Raw genomic sequence first — 20,943 nt, 5'->3', positions numbered from 1 at the left:
TGACGCCGTGGTATTTCAAAGAACAAAAAAAGTCGACCTCAGAGGCAGAACTGATGACACTGAAACTATACATTTAAAAACTCACAATAAGCAAGTTGTATGCTTATACATACAGTCCGAACAACACAGGAAGTGGCCAGCATTTACTAAACGCGGTTCCTCGCAGGTGGGTGCGACTGTGATTCCCAGCATTGATTCCAGGTTCGGTCACACATGGCGCTATTGCACTATAGATGCATATTGACTCAATTGTGTTGTAAACACTGCCCGACCAACAACAGGCTGGAGATGCTAAAACCCGGTACGACCGCAGATTTGCTTTCGATCTGTAGCTGTTCAGTTGATGACATATCAACCATTAGCAATTCTGTTATTAACACAAATCATACCAACCATTAAGCGACAAATAATACTGATTAAGAATGACGAACAAAAGTAATATATTTGCTTTATGTGTCCACCTTTCAAACGACATGTTCACATGAATAATATCTAAAAACAATTGTCCTGGAAAAGCTCAAGTTTGGTTCCCTGGGTATGCTGCATACCCAGGGAACCAGGCTGGAAAAGCTCTACCACATAAAACCTTAAACCGAATGACAATATCATTAATGGTTCAGATTTTAGGGGGAACATTTTTATCTATTAAAACTTATGTTCATAGCATTTCCTGTAAATAATCTTTCATAAACACACACGCGGTCACGGTATTCAGAAGTTGAACAGTTTAAGCCATCATTAAACAAACCTAACAAACAAACATATAGGTGAATATAAGATTCTTCATATAAGTTATCAGTACAAGTCGTCGTGGTTGTTGTCGATACAGTACTTGAAGTGATCGACAGATGTAACATTTCTCAAAATACATCTTAACTTGCCTCATGGTGTGTTTTCGTTCCAAGAAGTAGAGGGTCGATGCTCATGCTATCAGTCACTGGTCTGCCTTTAATGTCCCCATTATGTAGCTCATCCTCTATATCACCAAGGCTAGCATTTCGGCATTTCGGTTTACTGAAATACTAGCCCTGGAGATATAGAGGATGTACCGACCTTTCCACAAAACATTTTTCATTTGGCTTCTCCTGATAATTAAATTCTCCTTATAATTAGTTTGTCAAACAATAGCCTGTCAGGTGTGCAGAGTAAACAGACGCATGCAATTAAAGTAAATCTAGCGTTAACACTCGCTAGTAGAAAATAATATATGATTAAAATATGTCAGCGTTTAAAGTTACACATTGCCAGTTAAAATATTCAAATATTTCAAAAACACAATCTTGGATATCTTCCAGGCGCATACAACGAGGACGCGCATACGTGCTTCATCGCGATGTGATAAATCCATTAATGAGAGAACGTGTTGTCTTCGACCAGATGGGTATTTCCATCTCCCCTCTCCCTCGCACTTCACAGGAGTACATGCGTGTTGTTGACACGTATGCATGTAATTCGGGAGAAATCTCTCCAAGTTTCAAAGATCTCCTGTCATCTTAAGTTTTTATTTACACTCAGTCCCGAGAGCGGCCTAGATACCAGCGATCGAATATCAGCAATAGTGGAAGACGAACTTTGCTACAGGACAGAAAACCACAATGCCCCCAAAACGTCTGTCGACATATGATAGAGCTGAGAGATATCTATTCTCCAGTTAGGGCACCTGTCGGGCCAGTTTCGGGGTAGCTTACTACGGTAGCCGCGAGAGGGCGCTCTGCCGCTGGGAAATCCTCTTTGGCTGTACAACTTGTTTTCAATGCTTCTCATGAGAGATGTCATACGCTGATGAACAGACCAGGGATATGTGACAGGTCTAACGTTAGAGGAGGTGCATAGGATATACCCGTGTACAGATTTCGTTTTGGATTTATTTTTCGGTAGATGACAGCATGGGTGAGTCTATACAAGGTAAGCTGAAAACATTTCAGTGAAAATTTCATGACAGACGACAGGTGTTTTCTCGTCTGCTCGATGGACACGCACGAGTCGTCTGCTATCCTCTGGTGTCTTCTGCTCGCAGTGATCATGTCACAGAAACGCCAGATATCTTGTCTCGTCTGTTTTGTGTTAGATCGTACGTTCATGTTTCTTCCATTTATTATCTATATACATTTAAGGTTAAAATGTGTAAGGATTATGAAGTGTGTCTTAAAAAGTGACCAGCCCCCTGTTTACCTACTGATTAGGGGTCTCAGCACGAGCTCTTGTACGAAGGAGTGTGGCTAGCTTGGTTTTAATGAGGGACTATAAGGCTTTCTCGAAACATTGTAACATACATTCGTACAAAACTATTTCGGACATTTGCACAAGAGAGAGGGGGGTTATGGTTGTAAAGACATGAGAGGGATGATCGTATAATTTGGCTCCAGCTGAGATAAGGGATGTGGGCCCCTTGCCTGAATAGGTGGGAAGGGAGGAGAGAGTCTGTAAACAGAGTAGGTCAGACCTTAGACAAATTTACAGTGTAGTGCTACGAGAAAACATGAATGCAGTGTATATTTAATCGGGATGTCACGATTTAAAAAAAATTGACAATATACAGCAATAGCAGAGTTTGCTGTCAAGCAGATTAAATCAAGATCTCCAACAAATCAGTTGATGGTGCAAATTTATTGAGTGGCTGACTGTCTTGCGGTTGGGAGGGTTGAGATTGGGGAGTAACATGTATCTGACCCATATATCATGGTGAATGTTGCCATTGCTGTAAACAGTGTTGATATTTTATATAACAGATAGGATGGCTATGAACATTTTTATGCTATAAAAAGATTTGTTTGTATTGGCATGAAAGGTATATCCTTTTCTTGGAAGAGGAAATGACATAGGGGATTGTTTGTGAAGCCAAAAGAGAACTGATTTATGTTGGATGTGTATGGGGGAAGAATGCATATATATGGGGACTTGTGTTGGATTGGGATGTGGGATTTTGATATTTTGGAGTAGGATTAAGATAGTGTTATTTTAGGGCAGAAAATGGGATTGTTATTTTGTTGTAGGATATGGTTTTAAGGATGTGGCCATCTGTGGTAGGGTGTGAGATATTGTTGTTATAGGGTAAAAAAGAGGTATTTTCTTGTGTGTCATGATAATGTTTTTTGTGAGTAAATGCGGGCTGTGTGTATCTTAGGTTTTCTTGTAATGTGAGATTTTGTTGTAAGGATGTGGGATTTGGGTTTTATGTCTGTGATCAAACTATAAATTTGTTTTCACAAAGGGATTATCACTCTTTTTAATTTTGATCAATAAAAGATTTTCTTCAAATGTTCAGAACCTGACAACTGTATCATGGTCTATAAAGAAATTCACTGGGGATGATGTCAAATCTGGGCCTATAGCCAGAGGCAGTTTGTCTAATTTTAAAGCTGTTGCTTAATCTTGGAGAAATCCTTTTTTCAGACAGCAATTTCTTGGTTGTCATTATTCATATACCAGCACTCATGAAATGTAGTTTTAAACCCAGTACATCAGCACAGTCAAGCACTCAGATGACCTATATTCAGTCAAATATTACAACAGACAGTAATTTCATTCAGTTAAAACCTATATCCAACAGTGAATAAACACAGGAAGACCTTTCTCTAGTTTGGGTGGTTAAAGAGACCACGACAACCTGTTTGTAGGACTGGTAGCTATTCTTACCAAATGATAAGGCAGGATTTGATGAATATACTTGTCTACTGGACAAATGACTTGTACATTTGAAATAATAAAATGTTAGTCTTTTTCATGAAATTGTTTAAAACTAATTTAACCAGTTATTCTGTTTGCACCAGAGAATCCTTTATTGCATCAGAGAACCATGTAGATTACCTGAGAACCATTGTGAAAATTATTCAAAAATCATGAAACCTTGTTCAGAGACATACAATGCTGTCTAGGGCATCAGATCAGAGAAATCCATATTGAGCATCAGATAAATGTGCAGAGAACCTTGGAGAGCCTAAGTGTATCCAGTAGAGTATCCTTTGGAGCATCAGAGAATCCTGTAGAGAATCCAGGAGAGCATCATAGAACCTTGTAGGGAATCCAGTAGAGCATCATAGAATCCTGTAGATAATCATGTGGAGCATAAGGGAATCCTGTATAGAATCCAGTAGAAGATCATAGAACCTTGTAAAGAATCCAGTAGAACATCAGAGAACCTTGTAGGGCAATCCAGTAGAGCATAAGAGAATCCTGTAGAGCATGGGATTACCTTGTAAAGAATCCAGTAGAACATCAAAGAATCCTGTAGAGAATCCTCTGGAGCATCAGAGAATCCTGTAGAGAATCTTGTTGAGCATCATAGAATCCTGTAGAAAATCCAGTAGAGCATCAGAGAATATTGTAGAGCATCATAGAATCCTGTAGAGAATCCTGTAGGGCATCAGAGAATCCTGTAGAGCATCTGAGAACCCTGTAGAGAATCCAGTAGTGCATCAGAGAATCCTATAGAGCATTGGAGAACCTTATGGAGAATCCGGTGTAGAACATCATAGAATCCTGTTGTAGATAATCCTGTAGAGCATCAGGGAACGAGACATGTCCCTTAGGAACAGGAACTCCCACAGACAATCATCCCCACCCCCACCTAAACACCCTCCATGATGCATCCCACCCCACTTTCCCATCCTTAGGTCTACAACAGCTCCAGTAGGGTGACCCACATCTAGGATTAGGCCAGTGCTATTGTGGTCATAGTTGAATGCCCCGATCATGTTCACTGAATAAAGCAAATACCTGAAGGTTGACCCCACCAGAGGGCAGAAAGGATTTATTACAATAAAAGGATCTAAATAATTTGTGGAATAAGCATATTTGAAATGATTATGGGTTTAGTACCAAAATATATGTTATGTGTTACTTTAGAAAGGAAGGATTAGGAATAAGGATATTTTTGTTAGGCATATGATTTGTTAAAGGAATACATATCAAGGAAACCTGGTTTTGAAGTGAGTGAATGTTTTCTGCTACTACAGTCAGCAATATTACAGCTCTGGTATGGTGGTGTTGTTAAGTCCTTGTCGATAAAGGCTTGTAAATGATGGCAACAGAAGGAGGAAGAAACTATGGAAATATTGATCTCTTAGAATACCACAGCAACTTAGAAATGAGTGCATGTTCTTTCTTGTTTGGTGGAATAATGCTTTAACAGGAGTTTTGTTCATGCTGTTCAACAAAGTCGACACAATTTATGGGTAACAACTTCTTTGTTCACTATAAAAACGTCGTTTCGGTATAGATCCTTATACCGTTGCTTGACAACGAAATAATGATCTATACCGAAACATCACCTTTAAAGAAGTTGTTATCCATAAATTGTGTCTACTTTGTCATCCGTCAACTTCTAAGTAATGCCTATCTAACAGTCCATGTTTTAAACCCATGAAAATGGAGTGTCTTGACATTCCTATATAAATGTGTGCAAATGAATACACTGAATTGCCATCATCTTTAATCATCTTCTTCACCTTCTTCATCACCTTCATCATCATCATCATCATCATCATCATCATCTAAGATGACTGATATCAGCTTTCTGAATGTCAATTTCATCCTGCTCTGGACATGATTATTAGTGATGTTGGCTGGTTGAACACGAGGTATTTGAACAGTCATTCACATCTGACTATGGTTCGTTTGTAATGTTTCTGAACTGAATCACTAAATTATAGTCCTATAGTGTCTCCAATTACCTGCACAGCTTATTTAGCAAGATTGGTGCCACCTACAATGTACACTGGTATGTATATCACAGGTCTAATGAACATTGACAGCTGATAATGACAGGCCTGAACCTGACATAGGTAATTAACATTTCTAATGTATGTTTCAAGCTTGTCTAATTTCCTCATCAGATAAAGATCAGATCTCAGAAAGAGGAATGTATGTTTGAGTAATGCTGTGACTATGTTACAAAGAATAATTACGTGGTTGTTGAGAGATTGGAATGTAATTTTGACATGAATCTTTTGAACATATATTCATTCTGTTTGATGTAAACAGTATACATAGATGACTTAAACAGGAAAGACAGTTCAATCTCAGCCTGTGTATTTGACATGTTATGACTCTAAACATAAATCCTTCATACCTCAGACAACTACATCTTTTAAAAAAAATGATATATAAATACATAAACTGAGCGGCAAAAGCAACTTTGCACTAGATTGAAGTGACTGTAATTAATAAACTAAAAATAACAAAAGTTTGAGGTAAAGTATATTTGATAAACAAACAATTCCACAAAAACTTGACATTTTGTGGTTAAATATTGTACACCAGACAAACAAAATCCATGGAAGTTGAAAATTCAGTTGTCCAGATTTTCACTGCAATTCATACAAACATGTGGCCACCCAGTGCATGCATACATGCAACTTGCCTGTCCAAAACATCCCAGAGGTGTTCTGTGGGTGATAAGTCAGGAGAACATGCCCGCCACGGTAAGACGTTGACGTTGTTGTTGGCAAGGAAGTCCACTACGATACGAGCTGTGTCGGGCCTGGCGTTGTCGTGTTGGTACAGAACACCTCGGGGTACTTGCTGGAGGTAGGACAGCATTACTGGACATAGGATGTCATCTCTATAGTGTTGTGCATTGAGGTTTCCACTGATGACGAAGAGGGGCATTGTCTGGTCTCCACAAATTCCACCCCACACCATAACGCAACCTCCACCGTAAGGAACGACTTCTTGAACACAGCAAGTAGCTGTCCATTCACATCTGCGACGGTAAACACGCTGTCTGCCATCAACTCTAAACAAACAAAACTTGCTTTCATCCGTAAAGACCATGCATTGTCAATCTTGACTTCGATTCAGAGCATTCATTGCCGATGACGTTACTATGACAATGCGGTTGCAGAGGTGCAATGTTCGCAGATCTTTCAATTGCATAGTGAAATAGTCTGAAATGCTGCAACAAGGGAACAGCCAAAGGTTGTTGCAATGTGAGTGTGCGTGGCCCCCATCTGGACCATCCCAATTGCTTGGTCACATTGTTCAGATGTCAGTCTTGTCATTTCCAATGTGTTTTTTTTACAATGTGGATGTTTGACATTGCTACAGTGCATTTTTTTTTACCCCTATGGCACATGCATTTCTACAAGCAATAACATCACATGATTTTACATTTTTCGCTTTTTCTCCAAAAACTTGTGCGCATTGCCGATACAAATTACAGGTACAGCAATGATGTGTTTGGGCTATGGGTTTGTGCCTATTTGGGTTTGAACCAGTACAACTACTTTAAAATCACATTATTTTCAAATGTGCAAAGGTTTTTTTTAAGTTCAGTTTATTTATGTGTTAGTAATCCAAGAAAATCCAAGGATTAACATGAATATGGAACCTGTTTATTTCCAGGTTTGACCACCAACTGCATTGATTGGTTGGTCAAGCTTGGTGACTTGGTTGATTGTGTGCATCCTGCTCGCTTGGATGATTTTCATTTTATCAGTCATTGCTCTGTCTGCTCCAGACTTGACTATCATCAGGTAGCTGTGATATAGCTGAATTATTGCTGGAATATTGCTGACCTGCGTAAAACTCTACACAAAGTAATCCAAGGTTTAGTGTTCTATACTGTATGACTAGACTCAGAATGTAAAGAAGTTGCCCTGTGCACATGGTGCAGCTCGTGCACTTACGATATGTGTCAAATTTTGTTTACAGGGTTATCCTTTGGGTTTAATTGTTTCTTCATCACATCAAAGACGATGGTACAGTTCCTGACAATATGTGAAGCAAATTCTTGATGTGCATTGTTAAAAAGCAGCATAGACCCCTTCTCACTCACTCAGTTGCCATGGTTATCTGCAATCTCTTTAGAAAATGTATAAAATTGGATATACCCAGTTTCTTCCCAAAGCCTGCAAGGATCTGCTGATGATGACAGTGTTTCCAGACATAGAGCCTGACAGCACCAGACATACCATACATTACTCCAGTTTGCTATCAACTTTCACATCAACTTTTAGCATCCTTATCAAATAGAGTGATGTTTTTGCCCCAGTGTCCTCTGCTTTTTATCAGTCGCATGTTCTCAAATCATGTGACAGATTATGTTGGTATATTACAATCACACTGTGTTGCCTATAAGAGTTGCCAAGGTAACAAAGATTGGTAAAATGACCCAAATAAAGCAAAGTGACCAATGATAATATTTCATCTCTCTGACAGATATTTTTTTTAAGAAAGGAAATCCCTGCATGCTTTTTATGTTCATGTTTGTGATCCAAGGCTACAACTGAAGGGGTCACATTATAACAGTATTCTGTATTTCTATGAGACACTTTAGGGACCAACAGTCCTTGAATTAATGTTTTACAGTCAATATCTGTATATACCTGAGACAGAAAACTGTGATGTAGATGTGTAAACCAGATTTACTTTGATAATGATGTGTGTTGTCACATTGATTTCACCGAAGTGGTAAATATCTATAATCTGTATGACTTTGTGATTAAACCTCATGCTAAGTTAGCATGCAGTAATAGATCTTAATCTGAAATCCATTTCAAACCAGTTTAAACCTCATTCACTCACTCACTATGAACTGAAGGAGAGGAATGGTTTCCTCAGTGCCAACAGCTTGACCCCCACACCAACCCACTGACTCCAGGTTTGTTTGTTTGTTTGTTTGTTTGTTGCATAACGCTGCACTCAGCAATATTCCAGCTATATGATGGCGGTCTGTAAATATTCAAGACTGGATCAGACAATCCAGTGATTGACATCATGAGCATTGATGCACGCAATTGGGATAGGATGACATGCATCAACCAAGTCATCGAGTCTGACCACCCTATTCCATTAGTTGTCTCTTACGACAAGCATGGGTTGCTGAAGACCTATTCTTCCCTGGATCTTCATGGGTCTCTACACCAAGTGTGTGATAACACTGATATATAAAGTGTTCTCTGTTTACAGACTACACACATTTTATACCTATTTTGTTTAAAGGCACACAGTGGTGGTACATGTGCAATGTTCTACATGCAGCTTATGACGAACACAACCAACACTTTGAGCAGAAATAAAAACAATAATGTTTTATTTATTCAGAGAATGACCTACTTTTCCAAGTCATACATGTATTATTGGATGTGAGATTGCATTCTACCCTCAAGGCCTTTTTGCCATACCTAACTTTACAGATCATATAATTCAAAAGTTTGCAAATGTGAAATAAGCTAATGTTTTCAATATACCTTTTATATCTGGTCATTGTAAGAACTTCATTCAGTAACAAGGAAGACTGATGTTGGTAGTTTTTTTACTTCTCAATCTCTCTTATCATCATTTTTTTCATTACAATTTATATGTCACACTACACACCACACTTTTCACATACCTATCACAAAGTTTTATGTTAACATTCAACAAAGAACATCATGTTAACATTCAACACAGAACATGTTAACATTCAACACAGAACATCGTGTTCACATTCAACACAGAACAAGACATTTAAAAAACAATAATTATTTTATACGTGTGAACACGGGGTGGAAGAAAATCATAAACACTGTGTATGACCCAGGGGCTCAATGGTTGAGATTTTTATTATCTTACAACCGGAGGAGGTCAGTTGGCTGACTCTGATTGGTGATTGACTCTGGTTGATTGAATGTATGAATGAAGTACGCTGGTGGGCGTGGAAGTTATGTAGAGTATGTAATGAGGTGTTGATAGCAGCACGAGGATCTAAGCTGGACTGGCAGGCTTGTTATGATAGATGACTTAAAGAGATGTTTTGTATCGAGTAATAAATTGGTTTATGATTATGTATTATGAAGTATATTTTTCAATTAGTAATGGAAGTATGATTATTTGATTAAATTGAAGGGCTTTCTTGCATTGTTTATAAAGAAATGAGGTCTTTTATGGAATAATTTAGAGCTTAAAATTTCTAGTGGTTTGTGAAAGAGTATACATGTAAAATACGAAATAGAAAGGGGCTCCACCCATCCGTCTGTCAGTCATTCCATCTGTTTGTTGCTCCATCAGATTTTGTCTCCGAAGCACAACTCCTATACAGTTCCTTATTTCTTCATGAAACTTTGTATACACATCAGGCATGCACTGAACTGGTGCCTTTAGCTATTCATGAGATTTTTGAACATTACATGTTTTGTTTTTCAATGGTAACAATTTGGACTAAGGTTCAAATGAGGATAGGATTTGTTTCTGAAGCATAAACCTTTTTTCAATATTTCTTTATGAAACTTTGTATACACATCAGGCATGCAGTTACATAGTGCCATCTGCTGTTCAGGAATTTTAAAGTTTATGGATTTCCAAGGCAATAAGTGGGACTTAGGTTCAAATGAGTAGAGGGATTGTTTTCTGGAGTAACTCATAAACTTTTTGTCATTTCATTGTGAAACTTTGCATACACATCAGGTAAGTTCTCAACTGGTGCCTTTTGCTATACAGGTCTCAAGTTTTAGGTTTTGCATTTTGGAGGCAATAACAAGTTAACAATAGACAATTCAGTATCTCTCTATGAAACTTTGTAAGCACATCACATATCATTCATCATACAACCCTGCTGGAACTGTGGGTTGGTCCACTGGAGTTAGTGAGTGAGTATGGTTTTACGCCCCTTTTAGCAATATTCCAGCAATATCATGGCGGGGGACACCAGAAATGGGTTTCACACATTGTACCCATGTTGGGAACCCGGGTCCTGATAAGCGAACGCTTGTACCACTAGGCTACCCGGCCACTACCAGGAACCTATGCTTGTTTTGAGAGGTGACCAAGTGGATCGGGTCAACCGTTAGTGACTTGGTTGATTGTGTACATCGTATGAACTGTTGACTGTTTGACTGGCATTCTAGAAAATGGTGTGTAATAAGAAAACGCACAACTTTATTGACAACAACTTCTGATAAATTGCACAGAGCGACATTTCTACGTAGATTCTTGCACTGTGTCCTGTTAATCCTTGTCTTTACTGAACATCTGGCTTTAGCCAATAATCTGCGAGCTACTTGTTATAAATTACCGGTTGTTGTTAATGTTAATTTGCTCATCACAACATATTATGCATATATACTTCTCTTCACTTGGTTGTAGTCACTCCAGCTTGATAACGGCGTAAGAATCTACATCGAAATGTTGCTATATGCAATTAGACAGAAGTTGTTACCAATAAAGCTGTACGTTTTCTTATTTACATCGTACCAGATTTTGACTTTGTTCATAATGCAGTGTTTATTAAAAGATAAGTGCAGCATCATACAAAAATTCAGGAATTATTATTTTTTGCTGCTATTTTGTTATGGAATTATGATTTAGATTTTGAAAAATATTATGCGTCACACTGCTAGCACATTAAAACTCTGTCAATTGAAATGTACCATTACTACCATTAAGTCCTTGGAATGTGTTGAAAGCATTTAAAGAATAGAGGAGAAAATTTGGTTTAGTCATCAAGTTTAGTGTCAATTTTACGATTTACCCTTTTTGGTATAATGAATTATTTTTCTTGATTTTTTTTTAATATTTAAAAAGTATGGATAACTTCTTGTTTGTTCCATTTTTTAAGTACATGTATTGCAATGTTATCCAGGTCATTGACGTATACATATATATTACAGTGTATATACAAAATATGAATGATTTTCTGATCATATAAAATTTGTTCAAGACAATCTGGAAACTGCAGATGGCATGTTTTCTAATTTTAACCTCATATGATATGTGCATCATGAATGACATCAATAATTTGTCATTGTTCTTGACTCCTCAGATGCGTATGAAATTTTCTAAAAATTGAACATATAGTCCAAATGTTATTGTCCCAGCCAGCAGCTGCCATCAGATAAGATAAATACTCCCTTCTTGCATTCTTACAGTATATGAAGCAGTGTGTATTTTATTTTGACATTGACAAATAACATTACATGCTCATGCTTTGGCCAAGGAATGCACCCAATCCAGGTCACTGCTATATAAATAAAGATCTACTTCTCAGTTTCAGCCATCAGAACGTGATGATCCTTGAACCACACCAACTTGCTTCATTTCTATATCAAATGACATTCATTGCCTCAGCATGAGTTATAAGAACATCTGAGGTTCTGATTTGAATCAAATCTGTTTGAGTTATAAAGAAGTGCAAATATCTATTGAAATGACCCTGGAGTTAAATCTGTGACTTTAGATATGCTTGTTGACTCAAAGCCATTGTTGCCAAAATGTGACAGTTTACTTCATCTTGTGTGTTGGTGAGAAGGAATGGGTTGAAACGTTTGAAGTTCCTTTTCATATGAAGAAGGGTTATCAAATATTCAGCAGAAAATCTGTGGATTCATGAAAAAAAGCCAAAGTTAGTTTCTTATTTTATAGTTTTCTGCTCAATAGTTCGAGAGACAGGAAGCAAAATAAATAAATAAAAAATGACGTCCAATTTGTTTTAAGGTTTATTTCCTTAAAGGAACCCTCTTAAAGTAATTGTTTTAGCAAACTACAAACAAAAAGATGTTGAGAAGTCATACAAGTATTTTCAATCAAGCATAGCAAACATTTTTTCCATCTTAGGTTCTTTGGGACACATTTCAATCCATGTTGCTACTAAATCCCAAGACAGCTCTCACTCTCATCTTCTGAAGTCTGTATTGCTTGTGGATAACTGTCAATCCATCTTCTTCTTTCAGACTTCTTTTCCTCAATACCTTTATTCAGACATGTCTGATGTAGCAATAATGTGAAATATTTTCATTTACATACTATGTGATTGATGGATTGATTAATCTATAACAGTAATAGAAGCCTAATCCCTGGGGATCAATAGCTTAAGACACCTATAGCCTGGAGGCTCGTGTAATATGTTCCTGTACCCTCAGAGGTGTAAACTCATGAAATGGACAGCTTGTTGACTCATCCATGGCTAATGATGATTTTCACCTGATGGGTCGTTAGTCGATTGCTTATGGTGATATTGCCAAAGCCACAATAAGATAGGCATTGATTTAAGTAACCCACCAGACCCTGCAAAATAGCTCTGGCTGAAAAATTTTTTTCACCAGCTACAATAATGATCTATAAATAATAATAATCTATATTCTCTAGGGTATATAAAAATGTACACACACATACATGTGTATCTGTCCATCCAAAATCATTTGTCAGGTTGGGTCATATTTGAAAGAGATATTTTGAATTATGCCCGAACCTAGAGCAATATTGACAACCTGGACTGAAACTGACAGCGCAGAGCAAAATTGACCTTGACTGATTTTGACAACCTAGAGAAATACTCACAACCTAGACCAATATTGACAACCTAGAGTTGTGCTGACCTGGACAGATATTGATAACCTGGACTGGTACATCTTCCTGAGGCAAGGGAGTTGACTGACTGTAAAAGTCCAGTTTCAACCCTTGCCGGACTAGGCTGGAATTTCTAGGCCTGATTGTAGCACCTCCAGTGGCTATTACAGGCTATTGCCCTTCTATGCCCCTCCTATTCACCAATGAGATTCCACCACTCATATCACTTGCATTAAATACATAAAAACGTTTGGGAAATATCTGTCAATGCAGCGTTGGCTGTACATGTTTTGCAAATCCTGCAGTCGACCGAAATCTGCACGTTGAAATCCATGTTGTTTATGAACCGGATGTCGATTTTGGTACGCGAATTTGATTGGATTATGCATATAGATGTAAAGATATATTTAATGTTTTCTGAATATATGAGGTAAGCTGGAGCTGAGATATTTTTAATACATTTTTGCCAGCTTGTCATTGTTTTGCAAATAAGATGTCAGCTGTGAATATTTCACCATCATTACAAATTTTGACTTTATTCGTCTTTGTTTTGAGTAAATTTATTTCAGTTATTTAAAAACAAACACGATACATAAGGAAGAGAATGTATGGATGTCAACTTCTTTATTATGAGGAACACAACATTTCGGAGTATATGCTTACTCCTTCATTTCACCTGATGAAGGAGTAATCATATACTCTGAAACGTTGTGTTCCTCATAATAAAGAAGTTGACATCCATATATTCTCTTCCTTATTTGTATCACTTCTAAATGCCTTTCAAAGACCCAAACATGATACAATTTTCCTTGATAGACTCTGAAATTATTATCAAAATAGATAAGCATAAGTGTTATGCTATTTCTACAGTTAAGATTTCAGAAAAGATCCATTTGCACTCATATGAATATGATAGTGCAATGCTAGAATGTTAATATTAACTCTTTAACTCACATGATCAACTTTAAATAATTGTTTTTCAAAACCTCACTCTAAACTTGAAATATCTTGGGTTTTTTCAATTTTGAATTAGCCTATATTGTGTGAAGTACCTGCTGAACTTAGTCTTTATCACTACCCATTCATCCAATGTGACAAGAATACACTTACAAGACTCACTGTGTTATTGCACATATAGCCATTTGCGTATTTATGTGGCATTGGATCAGTCATTGGAATTGTTGACCATTTGTTTATACTGTGCCTTGTGAAATGAAATTTGGAAACATGTGGTGTCATGACAGACACACTGTTCTGTCTTCTGTTTCTGACACTAAGATATGACACATGGTAACTGAAGTAAGATAAACCTTAGTTGTGGTGTACACAAAGAATTTGCTTGTATTCAGTAACATGGTATACATCATTTTGAGAAGAATGATCTGTAGGGTGTATATACTGAGGACACTATATCATGCTATTGTTATTACTACTCATGTATCGTATATATTGTTTATGTTTCTCTATCAGAAAAATGTTGGTCAATATGGTAATAAATGTATGATTGTTCTTTTATGGACTGAAATATGAATGGACCTGCCATATTCACTGTCTTTCTGTTAATATGTTTCTTTTTTGATAACATTTAATCGCCTTTTTATGCCATAAAAATGCTTTTTTCATTTTGGTGTATTGGACAATGTGAAACATGATTTATGTTTCCCTTTGTTAATTTAGAACCTGTTTTTTTTTCACGAATGTTTCTTTTGTTGGGTAGATGATGTAGATAGAATTACCCATTTCATTACAACCATTATGATGCGAACAGGGCAGAGATGCAGAGACAGATTGGACTAAACATTGGATGATGAGTCAGCCCCTGTTGATTGATGGCTGATATCCCTGGTGTCTGTGGTGTGCTCTGGTAATGACAATTCACACAGTTGGTGTTTCAAACAAGGTGGCCAGTTTTAAAGGACCTTAGTGTGTTTGAGATTAGACTCGGAACAATTGTAAGAGGTTACTTTGTTTTCTTACCTTGGTTTGCACACACAGGGATGTGACAGGCCGATGTTTGGCAGGGCCCTTGTTTGTAACCCTGGCTGTGTCCACATGTCCGAGGGGTCAGTGTTGACCAGTGGCAGCCAAGGAGGGTGGGGCTAGGTGTAGGGCCAGTGGCACAGGCAGTGGTGGCTGTGGGGATGTAGGGTGGGGCTGGGTGTAGGGCGAGTGGAAGAGGGGGTGGGGCTGTGGGGATGTAGGGTGGGGCTGGATGTAGGGTCAGTAGTAGAAGAGGTTGGAGCCATGGGGATGTAGGGTGGGGATGTAGGGTGGGGCTAGGTGTAGGGCGAGTGGAAGAGGGGGTGGGGCTGTGGGGATGTAGGGTGGGGCTGGATGTAGGGTCAGTAGTAGAAGAGGTTGGAGCCATGGGGATGTAGGGTGGGGATGTAGGGTGGGGCTAGGTGTAGGGCCAGTGGAAGAAGGGGTGGTGGCTGTGGGGATGTAGGGTGGGGATGTAGGGTGGGGCTAGGTGTAGGGCCAGTGGAAGAAGGGGTGGTGGCTGTGGGGATGTAGGGTGGGGATGTAGGGTGGGGCTAGGTGTAGGGCCAGTGGAAGAGGGGGTGGTGGCTGTGGGGATGTAGGGTGGGGATGTAGGGTGGGGCTAGGTGTAGGGCCAGTGGAAGAGGGGGTGGTGGCTGTGGGGATGTAGGGTGGGGATGTAGGGTGGGGCTAGGTGTAGGGCCAGTGGAAGAGGGGGTGGTGGCTGTGGGGATGTAGGGTGGGGATGTAGGGTGGGGCTAGGTGTAGGGCCAGTGGAAGAGGGGGTGGTGGCTGTGGGGATGTAGGGTGGGGATGTAGGGTGGGGCTAGGTGTAGGGCCAGTGGAAGAGGGGGTGGTGGCTGTGGGGATGTAGGGTGGGGACAGAAAGAGGGTTGGGAGGGTAAGGGTTGGGGCTAGGTTATGGACCAGTGTTGACTGGTATGGCAGATGATCAGGGGTTGTGATTGGGACAGAAGTGGCTGGAGGCTAGGGTAGGATCAGTGAATGACCATTAGAAACAAGAGGAAGAGTGCAATATTCAGAATAGGTTGTATTAAGTGAAGTTGATGACATGAAGGAGAGAGTGTTTCATAGAAGCAATGCTTCTACCATTCTCCACATAGCAAGCATTGATAGTAAATAACATTGTCATGAATAGTTGCAAGTGTAACTGCCTACAGTAAAGACTTACATCATATAATGTTTACTATTGTACAGTCTTAAGCTACTGACACTGGAGTCCCCAGGGTGTGAGCAGGTGAAACACACATGCAACCACCAACTCCTGTTGAACATCAGGTGAGAGGGTTCCTGTGTACCAGTGAGTTCTGTCAGGCTGTGTATGTAGCTGTCAGTGTGAGGTGTAACTGATAGATGAGTACCCCAGACAGGAGCAGGAGTGAGAGAGTTCCTGTGTACCAGTGAGTTCTGTCAGGCTGTGTATGTAGCAGTCAGTGTGAGGTGTAACTGATAGATGAGTACCCCAGACAGGAGCAGGAGTGAGAGTGTTCCTGTGTATCAGTGAGTTCTGTCAGGCTGTGTATGTAGCTGTCAGTGTGAGGTGTAACTGATAGATGAGTACCCCAGACAGGAGCAGGAGTGAGAGTGTTCCTGTGTATCAGTGAGTTCTGTCAGGCTGTGTATGTAGCTGTCAGTGTGAGGTGTAACTGATAGATGAGTACCCAAGACAGGAGCAGGAGTGAGAGTGTTCCTGTGTATCAGTGAGTTCTGTCAGGCTGTGTATGTAGCAGTCAGTGTGAGGTGTAACTGATAGATGAGTACCCCAGACAGGAGCAGGAGTGAGAGTGTTTCTGTGTATCAGTGAGTTCTGTCAGGCTGTGTATGTAGCTGTCAGTGTGAGGTGTAACTGATAGATGAGTACCCCAGACAGTAGCAGGAGTGAGAGTGTTCCTGTGTACCAGTGAGTTCTGTCAGGCTGTGTATGTAGCAGTCAGTGTGAGGTGTAACTGATAGATGAGTACCCCAGACAGTAGCAGGAGTGAGAGTGTTCCTGTGTATCAGTGAGTTCTGTCAGGCTGTGTATGTAGCTGTCAGTGTGAGGTGTAACTGATAGATGAGTACCCCAGACAGTAGCAGGAGTGAGAGTGTTCCTGTGTATCAGTGAGTTCTGTCAGGCTGTGTATGTAGCTGTCAGTGTGAGGTGTAACTGATAGATGAGTACCCCAGACAGTAGCAGGAGTGAGAGTGTTCCTGTGTATCAGTGAGTTCTGTCAGGCTGTGTATGTAGCTGTCAGTGTGAGGTGTAACTGATAGATGAGTACCCCAGACAGGAGCAGGAGTGAGAGGGTTCCTGTGTATCAGTGAGTTCTGTCAGGCTGTGTATGTAGCTGTCAGTGTGAGGTGTAACTGATAGATGAGTACCCCAGACAGGAGCAGGAGTGAGAGTGTTCCTGTGTATCAGTGAGTTCTGTCAGGCTGTGTATGTAGCAGTCAGTGTGAGGTGTAACTGATAGATGAGTACCCCAGACAGGAGCAGGAGTGAGAGTGTTTCTGTGTATCAGTGAGTTCTGTCAGGCTGTGTATGTAGCAGTCAGTGTGAGGTGTAACTGATAGATGAGTACCCCAGACAGTAGCAGGAGTGAGAGTGTTCCTGTGTACCAGTGAGTTCTGTCAGGCTGTGTATGTAGCTGTCAGTGTGAGGTGTAACTGATAGATGAGTACCCCAGACAGTAGCAGGAGTGAGAGTGTTCCTGTGTATCAGTGAGTTCTGTCAGGCTGTGTATGTAGCTGTCAGTGTGAGGTGTAACTGATAGATGAGTACCCCAGACAGTAGCAGGAGTGAGAGTGTTCCTGTGTATCAGTGAGTTCTGTCAGGCTGTGTATGTAGCTGTCAGTGTGAGGTGTAACTGATAGATGAGTACCCCAGACAGTAGCAGGAGTGAGAGTGTTCCTGTGTATCAGTGAGTTCTGTCAGGCTGTGTATGTAGCTGTCAGTGTGAGGTGTAACTGATAGATGAGTACCCCAGACAGGAGCAGGAGTGAGAGTGTTCCTGTGTACCAGTGAGTTCTGTCAGGCTGTGTATGTAGCTGTCAGTGTGAGGTGTAACTGATAGATGAGTACCCCAGACAGGAGCAGACCACCAGGCTCATGTTACACAACATGAGCACAGGTGGTGGTGAAGTGGGGCTAGTGACACTGGACACTGTTGTTTACTTCAACACTTGATCACAGGGAATTAAATGTGAGCATTAATGTCATTACTAAAGTCAAGCCTCAGTTAAAGCCACACAGTGGTAGCAGAATAGTGAAGTAAAACAGGGGTCCCTCAAGGGTGTCCTCTCTTCCCTATTCTCTTCATAGAGATCTTTAAAAAGCCATGTTTGGTATGGGGATGAAGTCTTTAACTTGATATGTAATTATCAAAGTAATTAAAGTAATTTACTCAGTGGCAATCTACCTCACAATCTGTGTCAGAGTCTCAGTCTTGCCTCCATCAGAGACCTTAGACTGCCTCCATACATATTGACATATTTTCACGCAGCATAAAACCACACCTATTTCTTATACATAATGTTATATATAGCCTATCTGAATGAACAAGATACCGACTCATTTTGCTTTCATCGTCCATCTGGGTTATTATACTGAAAAGTAAACACACATCACAACATTTTCGACCATCACCCACAAGAATAATCGCTTCAATTTGTTCCAAGCCAGTCCACAGTTGGTTCATAATGTTTGAGGAGTCTTTTCTTAAGTCTATGTGGGCCTACAAACATTCCACTGTGAAAAAACTATTATATGTTCTATTCATGTAGGTGTCTTGTTGTGTTGATAACAACGGAGGGAGCGGACATTTCAGTGGCTGTCAAATGTCTACTGTATTGCTGAAATGTACCTGTGTGGGTGGGGGCTCCTTATGACTAAATGATATAGATCAAGAATGAGGTCTCACTTTATTGACAGTCATTTCAGACAGCATCAAGAAATGTCCAGGCACCTTTGATGTAACTGCAGCAATATCTTGGCATTTATTTTAACATCTAAACATGTGATTATGAGCAAAATCTAATTCAGGCTGGATCATTTATGTACTTGTGTTTGAGATGAGCCTACTGTAAGATATATAATAATGTAACAAAAAGAAGATATTTGGGGCTATTTTTTAACATACTGGCTTTAGATAATTATGATAAATTTTGACATTATTTATCAATGACATTTATATTTTTTTCCATTTTACCTCTTGCCATGGCATATTACCAAGAAAATGTGAAATAAGAAATTCAATAGTTTTGGCCTTAATATTTCCACCAAACATGATGTGAATAAAGATTTTTCATTGTTTTCGATTTGTCACATAAAGTCATTAAGTTGGCTATTTCCACTGGAATCTTTCTCTAGAGCTTATCAAGTATGTATCATGATATACATATACCACAAATCTTAGCTAATATATCCACAGCAGGAAGAAAGTTGAACTGATCTGATGTTGCTGTTTTGAATGACATGTGTCAGTGAAAGACAAGATATGATGACCGATTGTTTGCATACGCCCCCACTATGGAGATACTAAGCAAATACTCAAAATTGATACTAATCACATTAGAGTGTTCTATGTAGCTCAGGAATAAACTCGGTGACCTAGCCATATATGCTGCCTGATGCTTTCTCTTATCTCTACAATGTTACTATTAGAATGACTAGAGCTGAATCATGTGAGTTTTCATATCAATTATGTATTGTTATAAGGAATAATGTCCAGTTCATATTATGATTAAAAAGCTATTTTGAAATAACTGTGGATTGGTTTACCAGAAATCATTAGAATAATTGCCAATGTTGATTATCTATTGTTACTCTTACTTACTATATTTTTCTCTGCCATATTTGTTAGTAAATGACATAACTTCAAACAATAAGGTGATAAAATGATATGAGCTAAAACGTCACTTTGACTTACTCCAGTTAGAAAAATAAACTTGTAATAGGATTCACATTCCACACCATTTTGAAGCATTCCCAATTTACCAACATCAATGACATTTCCACAGTCTCTTTGTACTCTGCCTTTGGGTAAATGAAACCCCAGATAGTTTGGACTTTATCTTCCTGAGAGTCACATAACACTCTTAGATAAATTTAGATTACAGCAAACTCAAACTAACTTCTTAACGGATCTGATCTACACACCTTTTACACAGCTATAGGATATGGCATATTGACTATGGATTATTAGCCTGGATCAGGGATTCATCACTGTTGACAAGGCGATTTATTCAGGCATGTACTGTGTTAGGACAGAAGCTGTATGGAGTTGGTTGTGGGTTTCTCACGTATTTAGGCCTTTATAGGCACATTTTCCATAGATTTAAAGAATACAGGTGGAAGGAGTGAGCTGTATAATATTCCACCTGAATTCCACAAAGCAAAAAGAATTTGCTTCAGATCAGCATGGAACACCCTGAGGTTGTCTAGCCTTTCAAATACATGAAGGATAGAAAGTCAATGTGCTAAAGCAAGGAGATCTTTCATCTCTCTAGTTTTTCAAACAAGCATTTGAAATCTGTTGTTGATGATTCAACTTCTCACTCTCTTTAACATAACTGACTGAACAAAGTGAGGTTACGCCATGGATATCATTAGCTGTAAACATGGGCTACTCTCGGCAACCTGACCAATGAAGCTGAAGCGGATGATGCCATCTAGATTTGTTCAAGACTCTGTTTTGTGTA

The 20,943-nt window shown here is 39.3% G+C and overlaps 1 protein-coding gene across 3 annotated transcripts in view; it reads left to right on the top strand.

Annotated features, from left to right (window-relative positions):
• The first annotated feature begins 1,678 nt into the window (after positions 1-1,678).
• LOC124121182 overlaps positions 1,679-20,943 on the top strand; it is a 194,124-nt gene continuing 174,859 nt past the window's right edge. Inside the window, exon 1 of one of the 3 annotated variants that reach the window (XM_046484164.2) lies at positions 1,679-1,890. In XM_046484164.2, coding sequence (XP_046340120.2) covers positions 1,887-1,890 — 4 coding nt within the window. In that variant the 5' untranslated portion in view covers positions 1,679-1,886. Of the gene's footprint in view, positions 1,906-20,943 lie in introns of all 3 variants that reach the window. The other 2 variants (XM_046484163.2, XM_046484165.2) reach the window with 2 other exon arrangements.

This window comes from Haliotis rufescens, unplaced genomic scaffold (genome assembly GCF_023055435.1).
Source record: "Haliotis rufescens isolate VD_foot unplaced genomic scaffold, xgHalRufe1.0.p SCAF_2, whole genome shotgun sequence".
In the NCBI taxonomy this organism is placed as follows: Eukaryota; Metazoa; Mollusca; class Gastropoda; order Lepetellida; family Haliotidae; genus Haliotis; species Haliotis rufescens.
This window is presented reverse-complemented; position numbering and strand designations above follow the sequence as displayed.